Here is an 18,735-nt window from a genome sequence, read left to right as displayed (position 1 = left end):
AACCTCGTGATTAATTCCTTTGTTTTTTTTTTGCTCATTAATATATTGTTTAAAGTGTAATATCGATAGCTTATACGATAAACCAATGCGGTAATGTGCTGTGAATGGAGAATTAATCTTTAAACGTATTTTGAAGCTCCTAATACCATGATACTGGCGAAATAGTCCCACTGGACTGAAGCCATAATTTTAAAAGAGTGTGTGTGTGTTGCAAAATTCGTCCTTAAAGTAAGTAAATTTTTAATTAAACAGACAAACATTAGTTTGTCTCTTTCCTCCTTAAAGCTTGTCGCGACGATTTAGATGCAAACTTAGTCTCCAGCTGTGGAGACAGAAAAAGTCCTTACGCTGACATTACCATTTCTTTGCCCGATCTTCTTAATTAAAGGGCACAAAAGAAAAGCTTTCAGTCGGTTTATGGTTTATGCATTCCTTTGTACTGAGAGTATACCTTGTTCGGACAGATAAAATAAAAAACCTTTGAACGCCAGGAATTCTTGAGAGCATAATTTGTAGCGTTCATTGCGTCAAGATCGCTTGTTGTATTAATTAGGAACTAAAACAAAGAATAGGCTAATCGACAATATTTTTATTAATGGTATCAATTCTTTGATCATATGTCTATACGGGACCCATTGCGTTAAAGCAATACAAAAATCACAAATGAACTGCTCGATGAAACGCTCCTAACAAAATGGCAAATACATCGTGACGTCACGATGTAACGTTAAAGTGTAAAGCTATTTTGGGAATCAAGGAAATTGCGATATTGCGTCTACGTATGAAAATATAAATCGAATGGTTCGAAAAAAACAACTTTTTTTCTTATTGGATGTTTAAAAAAAATACTAGGATTTTTTTTAAACATCGCAATCTCGTTTAGCTGTTAAATTCGAAGCACGAAATTGTCTTACATTTTACACATCATACTCAAACAATGTATCTTGTACCACTAGTACCTACCCGTTCAAGGTTGTACGTTCAATAGTTTCTTGCTACCCAAAGGTTTTCTGGAAGAGATCACTTCTTAACTAGCTTTTAACTGTATTTCATTTTCTGTGTATATTTAACTGTATGGTGCACAATAAAGACTATATACTTAAATTTCAAATTCTCTTTGCCTACATAATATATGTAGATTTGTCAACTATCAGGCGTATTCTGATTTTATTAAATGAACTTATCAGTTGAAATTATGTCACTTTTGACATTGACAGATAACTAATCCAGATCAATTTCATAACCTGTTATTAAAATCAGAATATGCCTGTGCTATGCCATATATAACATTAGTTTGATTTTCTTTTTTTTCTTTTCGAATTTTTTGCTATTATATGCGTTAAGAGTGTAAAACATTTTTCATACAAATTTTTAAAAACTCCTTTTAATAATTAAGAAATTCAATTAAATCGTAACAATATTTTCCATATTTTCCAATATTTTCCTGGCTCGTACCAATGAGTTTTTCGGAACTTATGTACGAAATATCATTTGATATTTACCACTAGCTTTTCGGTGAAGGAAAACATCGTGAGGAAACCTGCATACATCTGCGAAGAAATTCAAAGGTGTATGTGAAGTCCCCAATCCGCATTGGGCTAGCGTGGGGACTATAGCCCGAGCCCTCTCGCACATGAGAGGAGGCCTGTGCCCAGCAGTGGGACGTATATAGGCTGAATTATTAATATTTTCCATAATATCAGTACCAAAAGAAAATGGAGACTAGGTTTGTATGGAAACGGTAGTCCTCTATCCTCTCAAATAAAAGACAAGACAATACAATATGCAATTGTTTATTCAGTAAAACTTCTGCCTAACCCTTGCAGTGCCTGAGTCCTCGTATTCTTCCTTAGTCAAATAACAACCCTTCACGGCGTCCATACACGCCAACATCGACCCGCCACGCCAGGTGGCGTGCTGACGTGACTCCATTGCGTCTACGGTTACCCTGTCAACAAATAATGGTGAACGTCAGCGAATATCAACGAAATATTCATTAACACTTTCCTACTTACCTACCTACCTACCAACTTTCCTTCATTCCTTTCATTCCTCCTTCCTTCTTATCCTTTTATTATATTGTACGTTAAGTGTACATCGGTGTACCTTTACTAGCTTTTTCGCTGCCACGTCAATGAAGCCTACCACCACCTACCTAGGTAGGTAGCTACCGGGGCGTACAGAAGGCACAAAAGAATAAAAGGAAAAAAGGAAGGAGGAATGAAAGGAAGGAAGGTAGATAAGTACCTTCCTACCTACTTTCCTTCCTTCCTTTCATTCATCCTTCCTTCTTTTCTTTTTATTCTTTTGTATCTTCTGTGTACATCAGTGTCCCTTTACTAGAACTTTTGTACTTTTCCTTAAAACGAGATATTCAACCTTTTCGCCGCCACGCCACATCAATGAAGCCTACCACCACCTACCTACCTACCTTCCTTCCTTTCATTCCTCCTTCCTTCTTTCCCTTTTATTCTTTTGTATCTTCTGTATACATCTGTGTACCTTTACTAGAAACCAGTGTACCTCTCCCTAAAACGAGATATTCTTTTCGCCGCCACGTCAATGAAGTAACAGTGTCATCAACGCCACACGTCAAAAATTGCACGTATACAAACCTGGTTAAGACCACGACTTGATATGAAGTCGTGGCGTGTGGGGCACGAAATGTACCGACTTTATATCAAGTCAATGGCAGCGAAAATGTTAACAAAAAAGGTCCACCCGCCATTCTAACGTCAGGATAGCAAACCAAACAAGACCAAATTTTTCCATGGTATGGAAATTTTTGTAGCAAGCCGGCACGGTTTCTTGTTACAGGAAAGTCCTGTTTTTTTAGTGTATTTTAGGGTAGTTACATTATATTTAGAGGGTATACATTGTTAAATATTGAAATCGCAAGATAAGACACCTTAGTACACACATACAAACATTGCAAGTTAAATAAAAGTTCATAAAAATAAGAAACCTGAAGTTTGGCTGTTCCAAGACTCGTAATAAAAGCTCCCTGTGTAAACGCTTTTCTAAGCCGGCGAGTTGGCTGCCGCCTCCTGAGAAATAAGAAAATAATATGTTGTATTCGCATACAAAAGAGGTATGGGCATTGTGAATGTCATCTCGCTTTGTGTGGTAGGGCATAGCCAGTGGATGTCATTCCAGATCTAGAGCAGAGCCCAACTGGGGAAGTACCTCCACCTTACAGAAAACAGCAGTCAAATAACACTAGACCCTACTCATAGTGTTGTGTTCCTGCCGGTGAGTAAGATTGCCAGAGCTCAACGAGAGGGGGTGGGCGTTTAGGGTCGGCAACGCGCATGTAACTCCTCTGGAGTTGCAGGCGTACTTAGGCTACGGAGACTGCTTACCATCAGGCGGACCGTATGCTTCTTTGCAACCGACGTGGTATAAAAAAAAAACATCTAAACACGCGTCTATTGTCAAGGCGCTAGCGTGCGTGTTCGGATATTTTTGAGCACCTCGGCTGCTCTGATGGCGATTGTACAAAAATTTGCCCAAAATTGTCCCAAATTCAGATTTCGTATTGATCCCACCCAAAATGAAGAGCTCTTCAAACCAGCATTTTATTATACAAATCTAACGAAACATAAACAAATAAAAAAATCGGTCCCCGTATGAAATATTCTCTATAGGAGATATCACGCAAAACTATGGGGGCGCCACTAGCACACACTGAAGATTGCATTTGGAGCGATAAAGAGGCAGATAACAAAATTTCCATTTTCGCGTTTCGCTATAGGCTTGTAAACTATGGAAAGTAGAGGCAAGGAACAGAATCTCCTTAGACAGAACTGTTGCAAAAGTGTCCAGCTGTCAGCTATAAATAATAGTTCCAAAACTCTCCAGAGTAGCGCTAGAGTAGCTAAGAACACAGGGACACAAGGAGGCACATTTTTTTTCTTAGACTACCTCTATTGATACTAAAATTATACTTTAACAATAACTGAAAATAAATGAAAATTAAACACGTGTGGTGACCAATAGGAATACGTTATCGTGATTTTTAATCTGGTTACTATAATATTTTAAGGTTTAAATTGGAGTCTGGGCTCGCATATATACTTTGATTAAAATGTGTAAACAAAAAATATGAAAAAAAAAATCGTTATGCACCTCTTAACCCTTTACCAGGCTGACAGTCAAAATATGACAATCGAATGTCAGTCTTACTCATCGAAAATAGAACACATGTTTGAAGAGCCGCATGTGGGAAGTATACAGGGTGATTTCGGGGTCGTGGAGCAAGCGAACAAGACATCACACAAAATTCAAAGATGAGTCTAATGATGTTGCTCATTATTTATTATCACCAATAATTATGATTATTTTACAGATGACAAATAAAAAAAAAACATGTTTGTATACAATTTGGTCACCCTACTCAATGTGACGTCTTGTCGCTTTCCATACAGCGTATGTCAAAAGTCATAGGGTGACCATGATTACTTCGTATAAGATTAATTTTACTTGAAAAATAATAAAAATCAAACTAATTATCTTTCAATCAAATACTACCGTATGATAATGTAAATCATTAATAGATTTAGAAAAAGTGGTTCTGGATCACGACCCAGAAATCACCCTGTATATCCCTTAGCCTGGTAAAGGGTTAATATAGTACATTACGATACAAGTGCGAAAAATAGGAAATTCGAAACGAGTGGCGATAAATTAAAACACGACCGAAGGGAGTGTTTTAAATCGACACGAGTTGCGAATTACCTATTCGCACATGTATCGTACAACGTTTTACAGTACATATGGCCCTTTAAATGTTCGACACAGTAACGTAATATGCTACTTCTCGCAGTAGTGCTATAAAGTAGCCCCATATGTACTGTAAAAGGATATTTTAGTAACTTCGAACGCCAAAAACGAAGTACATAATATTTTGCAATTTGGCTACACATTTATAATTACAGACCCATCTCAAGCAGAAACGGGAAGTCTATTCGTCAAATGGCGTGTAGAGCCAAACCGTACAAAGCTGAAGTGCACTCAGGCGGCTCAACGGGGCGAGACCAACGGTCTTACTAAGTAAAGAATGAGGCACACATTATAGAATAGAATAAAATAGAATAATTTTATTCGTAAACACAAACAAGACATTAAATTACATGATATAACAAAAACAAAGAAAGTATAAAGTGCCACGAAATGGCCTCATCTCAGCATGTTGCTGGTGGCTTCCAGCGCTGATCTTCCGATGAGAACATCGAGTGAGAAAGGTAACAGACAAGAAGGAAAAATACATAAAATAATATAGAGTGAACAAATTGAAAAATAGATAAAAGATAACGACTAAATTAAGTTAAGATTATTTATATATTATGCAAGTTACACTACACTATAACAAAGAGAATTGATTGTGATAGAGAGGTAGGTTAAGAAAAACAACGTGCCCATTACTTCAACATCCAAACATATGTTTTCCAGTCACTGAATTGTCAAACGTCAAAATATATGGAGCTGTACAGCGCCATCTTGTTTCCCTGTCGAATTGGAAGCACGAAATTGCCTTAGATTTTACGCATATTACTCAACCAATGTATCTTTGACTATAGGGAACGTGCACATTGAACAATGTGCCATCTTGTGACCTAAATCGGAATCTTATTGACATTGACACACCATGCCAAAGCAGGTGGTGCCCCCTAAACTGCACGCTGCCTTGCGCGTTGTAGGTTCTGCCATCTTGTGGCCTAAATCGGAAATTTAAACTTGACATATACACTTTGCACAAATAATCAAGAGGCTCCTTGAAGCAGTTCCATCTTAGAATGATATTGTAAATACCCTATTACCTATTCCTAGCAGTATTTAGCTAGCTAGTAGCTAATTCGTGCTACATCTCTGACATCGTGACACGTGACGTGACAGCTCCTTCATATAACAATAAACTGTCATAGGGATCATCATTCGATACGAGAGATATAATTACAAGGAGTTATAGGGCCCGCTTAAGAGGCTGTCAATACCTAAAGCGCGCACACTGTCTATTTGTATCGGAGTAAATGAGATAGCACTGTCGCATGTTACTGGGCCTGGGCAAGGGAATAATAAGAAAAATATTTAAATAAAAAAAAGTGGATTATTAGTGTAATATTTAACTCGACCAAGGTTTAGATATAAATGTTTTGAAATTGTGATTTTAATTGCAGACCCATAAGTCAAAACAATAAAGACATAAAACCGTTTAATTGTGATTTTAAGACCAATCTTTGCAATTATTTTCTATCGAGCCGATTTCGTTCAATCGTGTATCGAGCACGACCACGGTCTTTGAAATATAATTAATATGAACATATATTTTTCTTACTTGACTAAAACAAATAGTCTTTCTTAAAAAACTGTTTAAGTAACATCAATTTCAAGGACATTGGGTGTTGACAGCCTCTTAACGGCCAACATATGAAATCTTGGAAAAGATGTCACATACGCCACGTAAGCGGTATGGCCGCTTATAGGGAGCGTGCATGAACTGTAAGAGGCAGCACCGGACCCGTCAGATTTTTTGCGCGAGGCGTAAATGTGATGTTTATTGTTCCGATGTAGCCCACAAGATGGCAGAACCTACTATGCACAAGAAAACACGTGACGTGTACATGTGCATATTTATGGTTCCGATTCAGGCCACAAGATGACAGACCCTCCAACGCGCACGGTCCCTGTCCCTATACAGATTAATTCATTAAAACGTACACTTCCACAAATAAACATCCAATGAGGCTGTATATGGATCGGATCTATCAATGCCAAAAATGACACTTCTTCAATCAAATACGTCACTTTTGACACTCACAGATCCGATTCATATCTATGGGCTCCTCTACACGATGGCCCAACGTAGGCCAGTCTAAGGGACGCAGCTATGCGGTGAAATGAGATAGCAATATCACTTGCTCTCTCTAACGCATAAATGCGTCCCTAGGACTGGCCTACGCTGGGCCATCCTGTAGAGATCAAGACCAAATTCATATCATATAAATAAAATTTCGTTTTCAAAATCGTAATTAAAAAAAAAAACAACCATAATCTATGTACTATGTAGGTATTAAACAGAATCCGCAACAAACTTCGTCCAATCTTGACGACCGGTCTGGCCTAGTGGGTAGTGACCCTGCCTACGAAGCCGATGGTCCCGGGTTCGAATCCTGGTAAGGGCATTTATTCGTGTGATGAGCATGGATATTTGTTCCTGAGTCATGGGTGTTTTCTATGTATTTAAGTATTTATAAATATCTATATATTATATATATCGTTGTCTAAGTACCCTCAACACAAGCCTTATTGAGCTTACTGTGGGACTTAGTCAATTTGTGTAATAATGTCCTATAATTAAAAAAAAAAAAAAAAAATCTACATCTTAAGTCATAATCCACCACAGACTTCGCAAAAATGTACAAAATAAAATCCCATTCAAATAAGAATACGCCTGTGTGTTAAGTTAACACGTGAGCGTCAACCTTAACGACATGAAACGCCTCTTTAGGTTAAACCGGATCGTTAGTAACATATTAAAACTCCCACGGGAAGTATACTTTAACTTAATTGCTTCAAAACGACTCAAATAAAAACGTAAGCTTACAAAGAAAAGCTTTTATATATGAGCAAGTGGCTGCTTTAACTTTTCAAAGAGCATTTTGAAATAAAAAGTTATTAACCGAACGAAACGATCTCTGTTTTTAGCTCAGGCAAAATGCTTTCATATGTACGGCTGTATAGCTTGTGCCATCCGCGATGACGGGCAGATTTGTCTAATCTAACCTTTCATAACTCATAGGTACTCAATTATTCATAAAATCAATTTACATGTCAAAATAAAATTACTACTAAATTAAAGTTGAAATCTAACTTAAAATTAAAAACAAAACCAGTTTATATGTCTAAAATTAAAAATAGAATTACAGGTATAATAAACTAAAATGATATCAGAAATTAATTTCAAGATTAAAATAAATACATTAAAATAAATAAAAAATTAACAATTGAGATCAAAAATTAAAATATATTAAAATCAATATCAGAATTAACATAATTAAAAACAAAGCCAATTTGTATGTCAAAACAAAGATAAAATAAAATTAGAATTACAGTTATAATAAATCAAAATTGAGATTAGAAATTTAAATAAAATTAAAATCAAAATAAAAAATAGTTTTATAATAGGTGAACAAGACGAGTCAACGCACACGTCTTCGTGAATGACACGATATAAAAACTTGTCGCTGAATGTACTTATCTTTCCACAGGCAACTCATCGAGACAATTCTAAAACCCCCAAACACAATTAAGTTGCGTTGTTTTATCACAGAGTTCCTATGGCCACCTCCTGTCCATCAACAGATCCGATCCACCTGATGGGATATTACATTGTTACCCATGTACATAATGTACGTGAAGTTTCTGCTCAATTGAATAGTGGGAAGTGGGTATAAGGCCCTAAAAACGTTACGAGTACGAGACGCGTTGATTTCTGGGCACCAAGCGTCGCGTAAGCGTTTTATAAGTGAAATCTCATCAGTTGAAATCATGGCGTCGCTGGCGTCAGATATCTACGGCGAGTGTGCGTCAGATGAAGAAGATTTTTTACTGTTCGATTATGTCAGAAGTTTTGTTTTTTTTACGCATAAAGTACGCTAGACCTGTCGTAATGATGACATAAATCTCATACGCTACGCTACGACGACGCTTCGTGTGCGGACTTGTTTGAAGTTGTTCGTGCTCGTAGCGCTCTCGTTCTACGCGCGTATTACGATACGCTTACGTATCTCTTACGCTTACGATCCGAGTGCTGAGGGCCTTACCCAAACATACATTTATTGCAAGTAAAATAAAATCTTGTTAAAAAGATTTGATATTTACCAGAAAGCACGATATTATCATAAAACATAGGCTGATAGTCAATATCGCATCTGCTGATAGTTTTGCATATATCATCAACAATGCTGGGGCACTCCAGGCCTTGCAACGAAGGTCGGAAGAGGACTTCGGGACATATGAACCTCTCCTCGTCCAGAATGATGTGTTGACCGTCCGGCAGCTGGTAGCGAACTTTGGTGTCGCCGTCTGCCATTCTGGAGGCCTGGATTGATTCTAGGTCTGTAGCCACGTAGCATGTGCTTGCCTGGAATATTAAGGAAAAACTTGATTTTTGTTTGTACGTAAATACTGCAGGCGACAGTTCCTTCCGAAATTTTGCTGTGGGAATCAGGAAGTGTCTGGATAAACGCACAGATTGTCTATCATTCAAGTGGTGAAGACGAAAATGTTCTCGGGTAAAGCGATGGTGGAAAGAAGCGGCAGGGATTAATCCGAACGATTCCTCAGAGCAATCCCCGTTATACATGTTTTTTTTATTTTATATTATGGAACAATCTTATACATATCGATCTATTCCTAACAGTAAGCTCAATTAGGTTCGTGTTGTGGCAAATAGGCGACGATATATATATAATAGACATAGATAGATTATAATACACAGAATACATCCATAACTTAGGAATAAATATCTGTGATAAACATACAAATTGCGCTTATACAATCATAATATGGTATATTACTTCCAAATCCAATAGCAGTAGGTAAAATAAGACTTGACAGTATAAAGATAATCGACTAAACAAAATCTTTCTATACTAACAAAATAAAGTGTTTCGACAAAAATTTCTTTTTCGACACCTTTATTACCTACTGACTGTAGTTTTCTTTCCATAGGCACTTAATACTGATCGAGACAATTCTAAAAAACCGAAACACAACATTAGGTTATGATGTTTTATCACAGAGTTTCTAATGTTTCTATCACCACCTCTTGTGTTCATTCGCGGATCAGCTCGATGGGACCATAATATTGAGTTACATATATATGTTAAGTCGAATAATGGGAAGTAGGTCTTATTTAGTTTGTAACAAGATGTAACCCAAACCTACATCATCATCATCATTTTAGCCTTCAGTCGCCTACTGTTCGTATACGCCACTTATCCTGGAAGTGTCAGAATGTCATCCACCAACGAGCCAACGGACGCCGCTTCTTTCATCCGAAAGTGGCCACGAATCCGTCAACATTTTGGTCCACCTGCTATCACTCTGCCTGGCAACATGTCCCGCCCAACTCCAATTACGCTTGGTAACAATGAACATACATTGCAAAAAGAAAAAGTCTTACCTTTATCTTCTCCGCGAGCTCTATTTCAGTGGGTGTGGTGAAAGAGTAACCAATGTTCTTCATTAAATTTAGCAAGATTTCGGTCATTGCTTGGCCAGTTAGTTGAGAAGTAACTATCGAATGCTTTAGAGGAAACCTAGATACAAAAGGGCTAATTATTAATTCAGGGGCCTACTGATTAATAGTCTGCCAGACAGTACCGGCCTGGCAGTTAGAACAAAAACAAAAAGTTTTGAATAACTGACAGGCCGATAACGTCCGGCGGACTGTTAATCAGTGCCCCTTAGTATTGAATTTCACACGTTTTAATAAAAGGCAGATGCCATGAATAAATTCACAAGGAAACGAAACTATATTGTCAAGAGCAGACTCCAACTAATCTTAAAAACACCTAAATGTTAAAGCAGACTTTGACAAAAATCACTAAAACATGTCTAATTTTCATTTATTATTAAGGCAACGAATGCTCAAAAAAAGTTATAGAGGGAAATGCTTGGAATACAATTTTTGACTTCGTTGTTTTGTTTGGACTAATTAGGAGGTGAACATAAGTCCCTGGCTGTAGTCCTGGAGCCGGAAGGGAGAGGGGGGTTTGTAGATCCAAGTTTTGGCTTTTTCACTTATATCTTAGAAACTTTGCGTCTTAGCGACATTACTACTAACAGAAAACGAAAGCTGATTAAATTTTCTACAAGTAATGTAAGGTCAAGTTTTTGAAATTTTGAATAGTTTTCGAGATATACGCTCTTTCAAGTTTATTTTAGGGCTCTTAATTTTATCTTGATATATACATTAGTGAAGCTACTAGGCCATTTTGGTGTAATTCGGGAGTGAAAATTGAGGTCCAAGCATTTCCCTCTATAACTTCTTATTGCTTGACCTAATATCGTCACAAATAATCCTTTACCATCGTATTTTCACGGAAACGTTCGTATTTGTCATGCTACTTCAGTCAACCTCAGTACTTATGTACTGAGACTGACTGAAATAACATGACACGTTCGTAGGTTTCCGTGAAAATACGATGGTAAATGATTATGAACTATATCTGTACCCTGCATACCATAGCAGTATAATTTTAGTATAAAATGTAATAACCCGCGTGATGGCTATTTCTTCCATCGCAAATTTCGTGCGGGCGCCATATCTTTTGCACACTTCTAATTTCCTCTTCAAAGACCAATACGCACCCTTCAAAAACCGGAGCTGTGTAGCAGCACGAGTAACCATTCTCCCAGACCAGACCAGTGGTTCTGCCGCTCGCCAGGGTGACCAGCGCCGGAGTCTGGGCCAGGTGTATGGCGTCCACTATAAATGTCTCGAATAGGAGCTCTGCCATCTTTTCCCTGGAAAGCAGCATGGTTACTTGCAAGTCTTTGTTTATGAACTGCGGCCAGCTTTTTGGGCAACCCAAGCGATGACGACTTAGAAAAAAATCTTATTTATTTTAAAAAGTTTTTAATTAAAATGTTTTATTTTGACGACCGGTCTGGCCTAGTGGGTAGTGACGTTGCCTATGAAGCTGATGGTCCCGGGTTCAAATCCTGGTAAGAGCATATATTAGTGTGATGAACACGGATATTTGTTTCTGAGTCATGGGTTTTTTCTATGTATTTAAGTATTTATAATTATATATATCGTTGTCTAGGTACCTACAACACGAGCCTTATTGAGCTTAGTGTGGGACTTAGTCAATTTGTGTAATAATGTCCTATAATATATTATTTATTTATTATGTTTTTACCCAGTTGGGTTTCGTGAATAAAATAAAACTATATCCACTCACTTGTCCTTGCCTGGTGTGAGCGGGTGCAGTGCGTACATGACCTTCGTCTCTTCAGGAGCCACCAGCAGCTCCTTGTAGAACGTGTGGTGCAGTAGCTTCTCCAGTTCATCCCAATCCTGGACATAATGTTAGTCGTAATAATGCAAGTTTGAAGATTTTTTGATTGATGATTTGAAGAAAACTAAACCTACCCCCCAGGCTAAGGATAGACCGTGGACAACCATGCAGATCATTACATGAATTTTGGCAAACTTAAATAGCTGAAAGGGATAGTTCCATACATTAGAAAGAGACAACACAATTCGGTCCTAAATCGATGTCAAACTTCGGTTTTGTAGGAAGTTTGCTTTTTGTACTTTTACTATAGTACTACTTATTTATTCTGTGCCTTGGCGTTTGAGTGATGTTTGTGTTTATGACATAAAGGGTTAAAGAAATACCTTTATGAGTCCTTTTTGCATTGGCCAGGATAAATGCGATATTCCTCTCTTGAGCACAGCTTCACGACCGCAGTAAACATCAGGGAAACCATCTAACAGTTCGCTCCTTCGAAATCTAGGACAAACAATAATGTTATACCTCTTATTTCCATCTATAAAAGTGGCATATTTTATTTTTTTATGTTACTACTTAGTAAATGTATAGTACTACTTAGTACTCTACACTTTTTTAAATTTGTAAATATTTTTGTTATTTGTACTCGGAATCTCGAGCTCTATCTATATCTAAAAGGTGTCCCAAGATTTTTATTTATATTCCGTTATAATTTTTTATATACTTTGTTTTGTTTTTGCAACGGAATGGAATGACCGAAAAATGTATGAAAATTTAGGGGTAGTTTTTTTTCGTGTTAGGATCGAAAGAGCTCATAATTCTGAGAAATGAGGAATGACATAAAAATACCTACACCTAAAAAGGTGTAGTGTGCAATATAAATACCAATAGACTAATTTCAAATTTAAGAAAAGGCTTCGACTCACTTGACGGCTTTCATTCCTTTGTTACCATTTATTAGAGATTCCCTTACAACTCGCTAGAGATTACTTCCAAAATCGTAAAGAAACAGTACCTAATATTGGAATCCATACTCGTATCCACACCATAGAAAAATATCTGTCAAAACTTTTGGTGTGTCCCAAGGGAATGCCATTGGCCCAATCCTATTTTTATACATATCAGGCCTTGAGTATCAATTTTTAAAAAGGGCTTTATTATTGTTTATGGCTTAATAACAGCAGCTGTTTTCTTTGAAATCACAACTCTCTCTAACTATTTAGCTATCTAACATCGGCTTAGAGGCCAATTCGAACATACACTGAGAACAGAACGATATTTGAATGATTTCATTTAATACATTTAAATTTTTTCACGATTTCTATACACGCACGGACAAAGTACGCGCCCAATGCAAGATAACTGAACCACATAATTCTGATGTCAGTGTAGGTACGTTCGAATTGCCCTGTTATACAGACACCAGACCTTTTGTACGTTGCTAGTATTGTGCCAATATTATATTATACCCTTGTATTGAGCATTTTCTATCTTTTCTCAGAACTTCCGCGGTAATATCGACAACTTCAAACCCTCTATCTATTACAAGAAGCGGAAAGCTTCCGAGAGCCCAATTCCGTTCTAATAATTTTAAAAGGTTTTGATCATGTTTGATACAACCTTGAGTTTTCACGAGGCTCGAGGAGCTATTTCAAAAAAATATGCAATAAGCTAAGCACCAGTACGATAATTACCAAATTACGTGACTATGTTAAAAATTTAAAGGAACATATTTACTGTAATACATGTGCGAATAGGTCATTCGCAACTCGTGTCGATTTTATTGCCACTCATTGCGAATTTCCTATTTTTCGCACTTGTATCGTAATGTACAAGATAGTGAAAGTGTGTAATAGTGAAGTGTTCATTGTAGTATGAATATTTAAATGTGTGGATGAGTGCAGGTCAGTATTAACCCTAGGGCCAAGGAGTCATGACCCGGGGAGCAGACTGTGAAGGGCGGCGCAGGCTCCACGATTACAGAAGATGCCGAAAATAAATGCATTTGTGCTTATCAGGTATATGGGGTGGCCCTGGGCGCCAAATACTAAAATACGCCTCTGGATGAGTGTGTGTGTTTGTATATATATAAATAAATAAAATGAAAACCATATCATAATTGTAATAATATAACAGAACCAGCCTCCAAAAATACAATTTACAGTCGAGAATTGCGAGAATTGGTACAAGTATCGGACAATAGCGTCCAATCTGTCGGCCCGGGTAAGGCATGTTCTTACACTTCAGGCCGTTTTTAGGGTTCCGTACCTTAAGAGGATAGGCCACGGCTGCTTCTCCATATAAACGTAGTCCCCTTTTTCCCTTTTGAATATTTTAATGTATATTAATAAACCATAGCTATGCCCCTTTGTTTGTTTTTTTTTTTATTTGTGTAAAAATTAGGTGCGAAAAACAGAATGCATACAAATTTTTAAATGCTGCTAATTTTTATAATAACTAAAAATTCGAAAAAAAAACTAGGGCCTAGCTGTGTATGCAACAAACTGGGTCAAAATATTTTTAATAATGTTTATACTCGTATCCAGAGAGGAAAATGAGGACTACGTTATTATAAAATAGCGGTGGGGGGGGGGGGGGGGGGGCACCTATCTTCATAAAAGGAAAAAACAAAAAGTCTTACAGGAATGTTCCTCTGTCTGTCCGTCTGTCACGGTCTATTTGCTCCGAACTACTGGACTAATTGAGTTGAAATTTGTAGCGTAAATAAATGAATTATAAACATAGAGGACACTTTTGCGGCGTACAAAATTAATAAAAAAAAATATGTATGACCAATGGAAGGGCTCCGTATGACGCCAATATTATTTTTTATAATTTTAAAGTAGCCAAGGTGCACCAGAAAATGAATATTCCTGCCCTTTTTCTCCGAAATTACTACAATTTTGAAAAAAAAAACACAAAAATAGTTCCTTTCCTATAGATAACTCGAAAATCGTAACTCGTGAGTCGGGCTTACACAAAAAAATGTTGGTGTACGGCACCCTTGGGGCGCGAGTTCGACTCTCACTTGGCCGGTTTCTTCCTTATATTTCCACTTGGGCTTTCCATGTATTTCACGGTAAAAGATGACTCGGGAAATTTGCTATTTCATGATTTCGTATTCTTAACAGTTAGCTTTTTACCATAATGCCTAAGCAGTTTGAAAGCATTTTGCGAATGTGACATTCTGAGAAAAGGATTATTTTGCATATTGTAGGTGGCACTATAAGAAATATATGGATATTAAAATCACATATTTAATATGGCTAGAGTGGCACCGTTCTCGAGAACTCCGTTTTGTATGGAGAATGATCTCGCTCAAGAATATGTCCCATAGTAAACTGAGAATGTTCTCGAGAACGGAATATTATAGTTAATATTAATTTTGATTATTTAATGGTATTCTTTGTATTAATTTATTTTATATTAATTTATTTTGACATATTATAATCAGTTCAGTTTTTATTAATATAGTACAACGTGCAAGCGTGTATACACCAGAAAAGGTAGTTAAGTGTTCAATGGAACCATTTCGTAATAGGCATAACCTGAATTACCATATACACAATAAATTACACAATTACACAATATATTTGGGAAAGTAAATATTAAATACAAACGTATTTACAAACCACTTGATGATAAAATGTTACCGTAGCCATGACCCTACGTTAGTTTTTATTCGAATTTTTAATTATTAAAGCAGTCGGATCGTTTAAAAAATTGTTATAAAAATCGAAAAAAGTCAATCGTAGAGCATAGCTATTGTTAATATACTTCAAATTATGTAAAGTTAATTTCCATAATGTCAATATCCAGAAAGGAAATGGGGACTACGTTTGTATGGGAAAGCGACCGTCCCCTTTCTTCTTAATCTAATTCTTGATAAAACATGGTAAATGGAAAATATTTAGAAGTGGAAAAACGTAGTCATGGCACTCATGGCTAGAGTGGCGCCGTTCTCGAGAACTCCGTTTTGTATGGAGAATAATATCGCTCAAGAATATGTCTCATAGTAAACTGAGAATGTTCTCGAGAACGGAGCTACTTCAGTCATAGCTCAAATAATTGTGACATTATCTATTAAAAGGGACCTTATTGTCGGAGATGCTTACGCCATTATCAACGATGCTCCCGTATTATAAACAACGGTACGCAGTGCGGCGTAAGTGCCATCGACAATAAGGTCCCTTTTCATAGATAATGTCACAATTATTTGAGCTATGACTGAAGTAGCTCTGTTCGAGAACATTCTCCGTTTACTATGGGACATATTTTTGAGCGAGATCATTCTCCATACAAAACGGAGTTCTCGAAAACGGCGCCACTCTAGCCATGAGTGCCATGACTACGTTTTTCCACTTCTAAATATTTTCCATAATTTTTTTTGTATATTATTGACACAATGAAAAGCAAGATTTATAGGTATTCCTTTATTTCAAAATTTGAAAAACAAAAAAAGAATATTAAAGCGAAACCTATAAACTTAGAATCTATTATGCTGAAGCGATCGACATCAAAATCAAAGTTTTGTTATGATTTAGTTCATGTTAAACGTTTTCCCCCGAAATGGAATTTCATAGAAAAAATACCGTTATTTCGCTAGGATCATCAACTCTTCCCTCTTAAGAGAAATTTTGACGGTTGACTTTATAGAAAAATAATTAAGTATAATTTATCCTATTTTTAATAGTGTAATTACTTACCGGCCGACCAGTGAAGGGTACTCTGCCCTTGGAAAAGACTCCCCAGCGAAACCAGCACGGGTCCATTGACCCCCTACATCTAAAACCACTTTGATACGATCGGACATATCTTAGCCTACTGGTTTAGACCTAGATCTAATAGGCTAGTATTGATAGATCAAGTAACATGTTATTATTACTTGTTCAGAAATAGTTATATAAACGAAATCGTTATTTATACGCCATCTTTTTCTATTTTGTCCGAATTTAAGTTTCTGGCCGACCGCGGATAATAGTCAACTTTTGTAACGCTAGATGGAGCTATTACCTACACGCGCGCCGCGGAGCGCTTCCATGTGTGCGTGCTAGCGGCAGGCGCGGATACAAGATTTGGCTTAGGGGGGGGCCATTTTGAAAAAACAATTATTTTTGCACAGAAAATAAGGTAAAAAAAAATTTACTCAATTTAGTAATGTGAGAGCCAGGGTTTTAGGGGGGGGTCATTGCCCCTATGGCCCCCCCTTGTATCCGCGCCTGGCTAGCGGGGAGGGAGGAAGCTAGCGGGCGTGGCTTACGAACCGGTATACGCGGCCGGCTTTAGTAGGCCCTTAATTCTGCAATTTCGCACAACATGTACTTAACGCAGTTTCTACCTGTGGAAACTTGTAATTGGCTTACTGTTTTTATTTCGAAACCTATTTTGTTACTTTAGCTGTAAGTCTTCCCAAGAAATAAAATAAAAATAAATAAATAATATATATGTATGAGAGAAATATGTAGTAGTTTTTTAATGATATATTATGATATTATTATTTGTGTATTGTATATGCAGTTTATTATATTTTTCAGTTGTTTGCAATAGATTTAAATTAAAATCACTTTTCTTCTTGCACCATTTTTACATTTCTGTTTAGCCCTATGTTTGACTGGTAGAGTATGCCTTAAAGTCCGCCATTTGTATTTTTTGTGCAATAAAGTTTAAATAAATGAATTTAAGAAGAAAATGGAAGACTCGAACTTGCGACTCCGGGAAACCTGCCCGCCGTCGTACCAACTGAGCAATCGAGACTTACCCGTTGACAGCGATAAACTATGAAATTTCGTACTAGTCTGCGACATAATCTAAGTAGAAATTAAACTGTACCCACTTCCTTTCAATACTAATATCACCCTCTTAGAGTATAATTTTCAGAATAAAAAGTACCATAACTGTTTGCCTTATTCCGACGATAATACAATTAGCGAGCCTTGAAAAATATACCTTGGCTAAATTTGTCCTACTAAAACTTCTAGATGCCATCAAAAACATAATTTGTAAAAAAAAACACGTCTCGCAACTCAGTTCTTCTACCGAAAAAGTTGTGAGATCCATGTAATACCAAGGCGGTTAATTTATTCGGGATCCTTAAGATACCTTCTGTCTTAAGTTATTACGTAATTAGCTAACCTAACAACATCTTATAGTGACCATTTCGATTAAAAAATGATTTATGTTTTAAATAAATAGATTGACTTGGAAATCGCACTAATTAATTTAATATGTATTACTTGTGAGATAGATTGTGTTTTCATGCGATGGCCAAGCTATTATGTTCATTTAAAATATAAAAGGTTTTTAATATTGATATGGTTATTAGGGGAACGAAAATGGTCTGAACAGCTTCGAAAAAAGGATGGTACTGCCGTGCCCCCAGATACAACTTACCTGGTTTCCAATATAAGTAGATTAACGTTCTTATTAAGAGGCTGTCAACACCCAATGTCCTTGAAATTGATGTTACTTAAACAGTTTTTTAAGAAAGACTATTTGTTTTAGTCAAGTAAGAAAAATATATGTTCATATTAATTATATTTCAAAGACCGTGGTTATTATTATTAAACGGTTTTATGTCTTTATTGTTTTGACTTATGGGTCTGCAATTAAAATCACAATTTCAAAACATTTATATCTAAACCGTGGTTGAGTAAATTATTACACTAATAATCCACTTTTTTTTATTTAAATATTTTTCTTATTATTCCCT

The 18,735-nt window shown here is 36.6% G+C and overlaps 2 protein-coding genes across 4 annotated transcripts in view; one reads left to right on the top strand and one right to left on the bottom strand.

Annotated features, from left to right (window-relative positions):
• The window catches only part of LOC133526623 (dipeptidase 1-like), a 314,385-nt gene that overhangs the window by 206,084 nt on the left and 89,566 nt on the right, over positions 1-18,735 (top strand). The window lies entirely within an intron of this gene.
• Positions 1,780-16,869, bottom strand: LOC133516149 (uncharacterized). 2 transcript variants are annotated; one of them, XM_061848963.1, is made up of 8 exons: positions 16,733-16,861; positions 12,413-12,527; positions 11,973-12,088; positions 11,377-11,532; positions 10,187-10,322; positions 8,881-9,142; positions 2,966-3,047; positions 1,780-1,948 (listed from the first exon to the last, which is right to left on the bottom strand). In XM_061848963.1, exons 1-8 carry the CDS (start codon positions 16,837-16,839, stop codon positions 1,798-1,800), a joined length of 1,125 nt encoding a protein of 374 aa, XP_061704947.1. In that variant the 5' UTR covers positions 16,840-16,861; the 3' UTR covers positions 1,780-1,797. The 2 variants fall into 2 exon arrangements, with proteins under 2 accessions (XP_061704947.1, XP_061705022.1); XM_061849038.1 differs by lacking the exon at positions 11,377-11,532 and having other exon boundaries at positions 16,733-16,869.

This window comes from Cydia pomonella, chromosome 1 (genome assembly GCF_033807575.1).
Source record: "Cydia pomonella isolate Wapato2018A chromosome 1, ilCydPomo1, whole genome shotgun sequence".
Classification (NCBI taxonomy): Eukaryota; Metazoa; Arthropoda; class Insecta; order Lepidoptera; family Tortricidae; genus Cydia; species Cydia pomonella.
This window is presented reverse-complemented; position numbering and strand designations above follow the sequence as displayed.

Coding starts and splice junctions, on each gene's coding strand:
- LOC133516149 (XM_061848963.1), bottom strand. CDS start 16,839: ATGTCCGATCGTATCAAAGTGGTTTTAGATGTAGGGGGTCAATGGACC. Junction 9,143..10,186: donor AGCTCGCGGAGAAGATAAAG/GTAAGACTTTTT, acceptor TTAATATTCCAG/GCAAGCACATGCTACGTGGC. Junction 1,949..2,965: donor TTGGAACAGCCAAACTTCAG/GTTTCTTATTTT, acceptor ATTTGTTGACAG/GGTAACCGTAGACGCAATGG.